Raw genomic sequence first — 9,245 nt, 5'->3', positions numbered from 1 at the left:
AACTATTCTCTTTAATTGCAACAGTGCTACAGAATAATCATTTATAAAAGCATTGTATCTATTTTCTTGCAGTTACTTTGAGTGATGGGATAAGCGCCCAAATTATTACATCAGTACTACTGTAAACAGTATCTTCACTTGGTGGACCATCGTTTGGCAAATATAATTAGGGCACAGTTGTGCCCTTATATTAAGGTTTCATCTAATAAATGGCATTCCGCCATGTTAGTTTTGTAAGAGGGGGGCATAGTGTTTGAGGAGCTACATTTTAAAAAGTATTATAGATATTAAGCTGAAATGTGGTGCCGCATGGCAAATTTCAGAAAAAAAGAATAATAAATGACAAAGTAGGGATAATCTAACGTTGAAAATCTCTGTTTTTTCCACTTCCGGTTTTGCAAAAGGTCTGTTTTCCCATTTTTTGGGGAGAGCGTAACTCAGTGTACAGGGCGTTTTAAGTCTTGGGGTTTGTTTTGTTAGAAAGCTATTATGGCTAAGGATTACATTTGAAGGGTGACAATTTTGAGAAAGTTACAGTTTTTTCAGTTTGGTAAAAGATGCCCTATTTTAAAAATAGGGAATTTCACCGAATTTCATAGCATTGCGCATGTCAAATAGAGGCGTGTGCTGGGTGTACTCAAATTGGCTTCACTTTAAAGTACAAATATGGCTGACCTTCATAACTATTTATTTCTGTAAGCTGCAGAAGAATTAGATATATTTGTTTACTATAGATGGGCTGGTTAGTGTTTTGGGATTGGGGGACACACACTATATCCTTATTAGCCCTGGCACAGTTCACATTTCAAAGTTTAATTCCCCAGAGTGGTACCTGAGTGGTTGTTTCAGAAACCATTTTCAATTTCCCGCTCCGTCAGTGACATCAATTAATTTATTCACTGCACTGAGCTGGGGGGCGGGAGATTTAAAAGTGCTCTAGTGGTATCTAGTGTGTGTGTGTAAGACAGTGGAGAGGGGTTACTCACCAGATGACTGCAGACCAGACAGAACATTGCTGTATATCAGGAGAATGGACTGAAGTCACAATTTACACTGTACACGTTAGAGGCAGCATGGGAGGTTTTGTCCAGATGGATAACAGAGTTTTCCACCTGGTGTGGATGCAATCATGTTCACATATGTGCTGAAATACAGTTGGCCAATGTACTATACCTTCCACTGTTTCAATAAGGCACTGAAGTAGTATACAACACCTCTATTACCCAAGTCAGTATACCTCCAAAGCCACACTTTATTGTAATACCCAAAATCAAATCTGTGAGCATATGAGAATCAACAGTCTCTCCCTAATATTAGTAATCCTGGACCACATAGATTATTACAATGTATATTGTATCCCCCTGTCTGCAGTGCAAGCCGTTTTCCCCTGCTAAGATATGGATGATAAGGTATGTAGCAGAACACTGCAGCATGGAATACAACAGCCCCTACCTCCTCACTACTATCGTATTATGTTCTTTTGGCCCCTTTACACTGTTTACCTAACCCATAATAACACACAGGAAAGTCCATTTTCTCTATGCGGTCCAGGGCTTGCATATAGCCCACCCATACTGCAAGTGAGACAAGTATTACACTGGACAGCCTTCTTCTCCAGGGACCCTGGGACTTGCAGTATGGGCAGTCAGGATGTACCAATACAATCACAGTATTAAGCAGGCAGTAGAATGGGGCAGGTCTGAAATATTGAGAGGAAATGATAACATGAAAATGAATCATGCTACTATGAGTGTATTTGTGTGTGTGTGTGTGTGTATATATATATATATATATATATATATATATATATATATATGTATATCATAAGGGAGGTGATGATAAGCATATTTATCATTGCTTAATGTGATGCAGCAGCATGCTGTAAGAACTTGACTTGTATGCATACGAAGTGCTGAATTCTTAATTCTGGGGGGAAAAGTTTTAGATTTTTTTAAAATCCAAATTCTTATATTTCCATATAAAATTGTGCAACCTTTCTGTATTAAAACGTTGCAACTATGGATAATTTTGTGTTTTTCAATGTGACAAAGGAAAAAGTTTTGAACAGTTTATGGTGATTTATAAATGTTTAGCACACATTTCTTGCAGAGTTATTTTAAGTCAGTTTTCTATGAGTCTAGCTAATTGTGTTCCATTCTGGCCTGCTTCTTCCTTTGTGATCTATTTGGAGAAGTAGGTAAATCTGTGTTCAGGATATCCATATTGAAATGAGCAGTGGCGGATCCAGGGGGGGGGGGGGGGCGATCGCCCCCCCTAGCAGGGGCTTGCTGCCGGCGGCTGCACGCTGTGCAGATCAGTTCAGCAGTGTCAGTGTGCTGCCCGGCTGCTCTGATTGTGTTTTAAACACAATCAGAGCAGCAGGGCAGCACACTGTCACTGCCGAGCGGACCTGCACATACTGTGCAGCCGCCGGCAGCCTTAGAAATTAGAAAGGGGTGGGGCCTAAATCGCCCCCCCCTGAAATCGCCCGGGGTATAGCAATAGTCTGGATCTGCCCCTGTAAATGACCAACTTTCTTTGTGTGGATCCTTTAAACGAATCATTAACCAGTAGATTTGGCATTTTTTTAGTGACCATTGACACAAATCTGTGAATTAGCAGCTCCACCATTTTGTAAGTGACAGCAATCTCACTCCATGATAGTGCTGAATCTGCAGTAAATCACAGGATGTGATGGCATAGCACAGTGGCCTAGTGGTTAGCACTTCTGCCTCACAGCACTGGGGTTATGAGTTCAATTCCTGACCATGGCCTTATCTGTGTGGCGTTTGTATGTTCTCCCTGTGTTTGCGTGGGTTTCCTCTGGGTGCTCCGGTTTCCTCCCACACTCCAAAAACAGGACGGTTAATTGGCTGCTATCAACATTGACCCTAGTCTCTCCCTCTCTGTCTGTATGTGAGTGTGTGTCTATATTAGGGAATTTAGACTGTAAGCTCCAATGGGGCAGGGACTGATGTGAATGAGTTCTCTGTACAGCGCTGTGGAATTAGTGGCGCTATATAAATAAATGGTGATGATACCATGTCTGTATTACGTAAGGAACATGTCCATTAAGGTTTCTGTCTTAATCACTGTAATTTAATTGCTTTTTGGAGATTGAGTGGAAGAGTTTCAATATTTTTCTTACATTTTAGATGGAGTGTAAGTGTAAGGAACCTTAATCGGACATGTGAAATCATAATGTCTTTTGTCTATGAAATATATATTCTAAATGCTAGATGAGGTAATTCAAGTAGTAGCAAAGTGTCTCACGGGTGTTCTGATGCCACTTTGCGGCAGAGGTTTTGACAGAAATCTCTGCTCATTTTTCCTCGCACCGGAGCAGAGATTTATGCTTAGATTTCCGGCAATGTCCGCGCGCCACATCAGCGGCAATCTTCCACTCATCCCTGAGCTTAGGTAATTTTGGCCTGGCCACATCCCACCATAAATATTATTCTTTTTTTCCGTTGCAATACCCACACGAACCTTAACTTGTGTTTAATATGATTTTTTGTTAAGGCCTCATAAGGCCATTGTTCAGCAATTTATTGTAACTTGCATAGAAATATTATTTGCTAAAAGAGATTATTCATTTTTCTGCTGATTTGCTGTTTTACAAGATGTAAGCCCATGGCCTTGAGGTTAAGCTGACATAGAGAACACCTGAAGAATGTATCAAGATATGAGAACAATAGGTAGCTTCATGTTCAGCTCGTAGTGTGGGAGCTATGCCATACCTGCTGGCTTTCTTCAGCTCCCTTCCGGGAGCCAGCCAGTGGAGGGGGGCGTGATGATCAAAATTGCGTCATTTTGGCCCCGCCCCCGTGATATCATGATGCAAACGCATCATTTGACAATGGGGGGCGGGGCCAAATGCCACAATTCACCGGGAATCGCGGCGTTTGGGATCGAATTCTGCCCACTTCACTAGAAAGTGGGGCACTTCCTAGTGAAGTGGGCAGAATTCGGGAGATTGCCACACTCGCCCGGGAGACTCTCGCAAAATGCGGGAGTCTCCCGGACATTCTGGGAGAGTTGGCAAGTATGAGCTATGCCCTTGTGGCATATAGGAGATGAACCTTCAGCTCCCCTTGAGATAAAAATAATAGGCTCATCTGTCCTTAGGAGGGGGAGAAAGTAAACACCTCAAGAATACGTGAGAAAGTTAATCAGTAGCTCTTCCCATAGACTTGAATGCTTGTGACATAGGATTCATTTATTCAGTAGGCTATAAAAACTTGTATTTTTGTATCAATAAATCAGAGAATATTCCTTGTATACAGAACTTGGTCTGTGTCAATTCTCTCTAGCTGATTGAAGCGCTTCCAGATATACTTGACACCACAGGCAAACCTGGATCAGAATTTTAGATCTAACACTTGTTTTGTTTTTTAAGAGTTGTTTGAACAAAATGGACTGTCTGAAAAACAAGGATATTACATGCACGGCTCCTGCGTACAAGTATCTTATTCAATGCTTAAAATAGTCCTGTCATTGCAAAGAATGCATCAATTACACGCTTTCTGAGACATATACCTATGCTCCTTGCATTACAGCTATTTAACTGCACAACCTTCAGCAAACCACTGGTCAAACTCCAAAAATTTAAAATTAAAAGACAGTGAGAAAGTTGGTCTGGGACATCTATCCAGCAAACACATACACGGCAGAACGAAAGACATGTCACTATTTCATGCACACAACATTATGAAGCAAACCACATGGCAGGAGCCTGTACCACAACAGTCAACCGTCACTACAGCAATCCAATGGCATTTATACCGGGAGACTGGGCGGCCAATTACAGCTCGTCGTTCTCAGGATTCACTGGAGGAAACATGTTCAAACTGAATCGCTATTGGTGGTTGAGAGTAAGCACACTATTGGCTGTGTTGGTGTTACAGTGGGCGGGAATAGAGGCGGTAAGGAAGTGTTGTCCTCGGTTACCTGACCACAGCTGTCGGCTCACACTATAAACAATACATTTTTGGAGTTAATGTTATATTACGGCGTCCCGTAGTAGCTGAGTTGGGGCCTTTTGGGACGTAGGTATCTTGATGTAATGCGAATATATTTAGAATGGGACTACACGTTTCTCACTTTGCATGTATGTGTCACCTGTTCATAATAAGCCTTCATGAGTTTTTATAATTAATCTAGATCCTTGTTCCTCCCAGGAGACCAGATCCCAGAGGAACTATGTCTCATCGGTTATCTAAAGAGGATTTGGATGAGCAGTTTGAACAGTTTTTAAAAGAGGTAACTATATGTATATGTGATGCATTATGTGTCATACTCCAAGATTGCATTTTCTCTGTTCTATTATGAGTGCTGCCATGCTATAATATGATTATCTCCTGGCAATCTCAAAAGGTCCTGTGTACACTAATATTTATCCAGCTTTAAAGCACTGTGTTCTTCTAACTTGGCACAGCATAGTAATCATTGATTCATATGCAGAAATAGATGGTGAGTCTACATGCTTTATTAAACATATGTATATATTGACTATCAATTATTGATTGCTATACTAAGCTTATGTTAACATGTATAACTGGGTAAATACTGTTTGAATAAAATGGGGACTGTACTGGATTGTAAAATGAGTTGTTTAAGATTAGAGTATTACGATCATGGTGTGCCCAATTGTCTGAATTCTGTTGTTTGTGCTGTTGGCTGGATGCCGTTCAACCTGTAGCTGAAGTGCTGTCATTGGATGTGCTCTATTTACTCAAGTAAATGCTAATGGCTGATCGGAGTTTAGGAAGTCTTTATCTGTTGGAGTTGCAAAAGCACTCCATTGGGTGACAGATAGTTGAGTGGTCATGAAGATAGTTGGCATACTATGTATACTGTAAGCATGGGGGGGACAATGCTTTGTAAACATGTTAAAAGCCTTAAACCAAGCAGAAACCTCATGTTTAAACATGGTTTAGTCCTTTTTAAGTTTTGTAGCAATTTAACAAATGCTTAACGCAGGAGATATAGATTTCCTGCATTAGGCAAAGTATCCCATAATACTGTAGTCACCATAATTTTTAATGGGGACGGTGGTCTGGTTAAATTTATCAAGTTTCAAAAAGCCGAGCTTTTCGGAGCTTGATCCTGAAGTTGGCGTTAGCCATTCAATTCTATGGAGAGAGCATGGCAGAGGAGAGATCTACGGATCCCTCTCCGGCAGCCTTGGTGCTGTTCCCTGCGTTAATGAAACTGGTAATTGTGTTGTAAAGACTCCGGGTCAGGACCAGAAGTTGTCATCGCCAAGACAGCCTGTTATCAGATGCGCCGTTACCACATGACTTTACTGGTAAATTGCTCTGGTAAGTTATCTGTCATCACTGCATCGCTTCTCTGCCTTTTGGCTAAGATCAATTGAGTACCTGTCCGAGTAGGGAATTCCTGCACCTGAAAGGGCCATGAGAAGGTTTGGTCTGGCCAAGAGGCCAGTAGCTTGAAAGCCTGGGATAGTGCCCCTGGAGTGGTGACCCAGGGGTGCCTGAATTCACCTGGGGAGTGGTGACCCTCACTTGATATCATGGCACTCTGCACGAACCCCACTTTCAACTACACACTCTTCCTTGCCCCCGGCCTTTTGGCTAGGCAGGAAAAAAATTTAACATCTCGGCCGAAAGGCTGGGGCCGTTTTGCACGACACTAATTTATTTTTTCTCACTGTTTGTCACTTCACTTTTTTATATATATTTTTTTTTTAACGGATTGGAGGAGGTGCTGGAGCCCTTATGGGTCCAGATCCCTGAGAATCTAAGGGTGGTGGTGTGGTCCTAGTGGCTCCCACCCACCTGAACCATCTGAGGTCTTCCCTTTTGGGGGGAGGCATAAGTACCAAGGGGGAAGCTTCGGTGGAACCCTTGGTTAAAGGGACCTCCATAGCCTTGCGGCGAAGGGGGTCTGAAGACCCTTGCCCCCTAAGGGTCCTTATGGATACGGGGTCAGGGATAGAGGGATTCTTCCTCTTTGGAGGAGGGTCTGAATGGTACCTTTTAGAGCACTTTTTTTTAAGTTACCGTATTTCCCCATGTATAAGACGCACCTTTTTCACCAAAATTTTGGGTCTATTAACTGGGTGCGTCATACAGGGGTAGTAGCACTTACCCTGTCGGATGATTCCTCTGTCCGCTAAAGTCTTCTTTCTTCTGTCCGTCTGATGTTGGAAACCCACTTAAGGTCCTGTTTGCGATGTCCGAATGTCCTTTGAGGACCTTGATAAGGTCCTCAAAGGTCCTGAAAGGATGCCTTTCAGGACCTTAAGCGGGTTTCCAACATCAGGATCAGACGGACAGAAGAAAGAACAGTTTACTGGACAGAGGAAGCATCTGACAGGGTAACATTGGTATTTATTTTGTTTATGGGATGTATAAAATAAATTGGTGCAGAAAAGTGAAAATTATGTATTATTATTATTTATATAGCGCCACTAATTCCGCAGCGCTGTACAGAGAACTCATTCACATCAGTCCCTGCCTCATTGGGGCTTACAGTCTAAATTCCCTAACACACACAGGCAGACCCACACAGACAGATTAGGGTCAATTTTATAGCAGCCAATTAACCTACCAGTATGTTTTTGAAGTGTGGGAGGAAACCGGAGCACCCGGAGGAAACCCACGCAAACACGGGGAGAACATACAAACTCCTCACAGATAAGGCCATGGTCGGGAATTGAACTCATGACCCCAGTGCTGTAAGGTAGAAGTGTACTTGACTAATGAGAAATTGTTTTTTGTCCCTTACTTTTTATTTTCAAACCGTATAAAAATACAAAAACACATTACTTAGGAGGGGAATAAGAGCAAATGAACAGTCTAGTGACATAGTACAAATGTTGCATTTTAACGGACATCGTAAAATAACTATTGTATGTCCTTTTATATTTATCAGGCTAGGATAGGACAACCAAATATGTGGATGAGAGGAGAAATTTTAGATTGAAACAGGATTTAAAATTTTGTATGGGGGAGGTCAAGGGTGGAGGATTGAGAGAGAGAGGGGAATGTGAGGAAAGTTAGGTGGGTTTGGGGTGGGGGGAGACTGTCTTAATAAAGCATTTCCAGGGACTGGAGAGTGGTGTAGACCCCCTGGTTCCACACACACCACCTGATACTTGGGTACAGTATTTTTCAGAAGAGCAGTAATGTATTCCATGGAGGAGATGTACCATATACGGTTGATCAACTCTGCTCTGGAGTGGGATGCAGGCTGTTTCCAAGCTCGGGCAATAAGCAATTTAGATGCCTGGCATATGTATGTGATTAAGCGGTCAGAGTGCTTGCTAATACCAGGGAGTGGTTGGTTAAATAAAATTGTTAAAGGTGCCCTGGGGTCTTGTACCCCAGTTGCCTGGTGAACAATATCCAGGGAAAGGTCCCAAAAATCTCTAAAAATTGGACATTCCCACCAAATGGGAAAGAAATTGCCCTGAGCTCTGCATAGCCGCCAGCAGCGGTGGATACCAAGAGGTACATACGGTGAAGTTTGTCTGGAGCCATGTATCAACGAGCATAAATATTGTAAAAATTGGCTTGTATATCTGCATTGATGGAGACCTTGTCCGTATGAGTGTGAATGACGAACCATTTTTTGCTGTACAAGGAGATCTCAAGATTATGTTCCCATGCCTCTTCGTGAGGTGCAACAGGTTGGTCAGATGGGTTTGTTGTCAAACAAAACATGAGTGAAGTATTCCCTCTGCAGCCCACGGAATAGATACATTTAAATTCGAAGGGTGAGAGTGTGCAGAGTTTCTTGGTTTGAGATTGTATGAAACCTGAAATTTGAAGATATTGAAAATATGTTGGAGGTGTGTAGCATTTAGTGCAAATCTCCTCCTAGGAAGCAGTGGCTGATTCACCCATTATGTGGAGGAATCCGTCAACCTTATGTTATTTTTACCAGTGGGTAACTATCTGAATTGCCTGGGGGGAACAACGGTTGGGTTTAGATTGGTGTCAAAGGTGATTGGTAGGGGGCTAAATCGTGTCTGCGATTGACCAGGTCTCATGTGGTTAAAGTGAAAGAAATGGAGGGGTATTTGTATACCGAGGCAGGCCTACAGATCCTAGGAAGCCATGGCAAATGATGTAGAGGTATATCCGGGGTTAGGGCGTTTTCTATGTCTACCCACTTCTTATGTCCCATGTTAATGTATAAGGAAATAATGTAGCTGAGTTCAGTAGCTAAATTTTAATTGTGTGTTAATGGGAGACCTAGACCACCGGATTCCT

The 9,245-nt window shown here is 42.2% G+C and overlaps 1 protein-coding gene across 3 annotated transcripts in view; it reads left to right on the top strand.

The window, feature by feature from the left end:
• Window positions 1-4,924: 4,924 nt before the first annotated feature.
• CEP162 (centrosomal protein 162) overlaps window positions 4,925-9,245 on the top strand; it is a 145,279-nt gene continuing 140,958 nt past the window's right edge. For 2 of the 3 annotated variants that reach the window (XM_075202714.1, XM_075202716.1), the window contains exons 1-2: window positions 4,925-5,048; window positions 5,181-5,262. In XM_075202714.1, the coding sequence (XP_075058815.1) occupies window positions 5,203-5,262 (60 nt within the window). In that variant the 5' untranslated portion in view covers window positions 4,925-5,048; window positions 5,181-5,202. Of the gene's footprint in view, window positions 5,049-5,163; window positions 5,263-9,245 lie in introns of all 3 variants that reach the window. The other variant, XM_075202715.1, reaches the window with a different exon arrangement.

The sequence above is a fragment of the Mixophyes fleayi genome, chromosome 3 (assembly GCF_038048845.1).
Source record: "Mixophyes fleayi isolate aMixFle1 chromosome 3, aMixFle1.hap1, whole genome shotgun sequence".
NCBI lineage: Eukaryota > Metazoa > Chordata > Amphibia > Anura > Limnodynastidae > Mixophyes > Mixophyes fleayi.
This window is presented reverse-complemented; position numbering and strand designations above follow the sequence as displayed.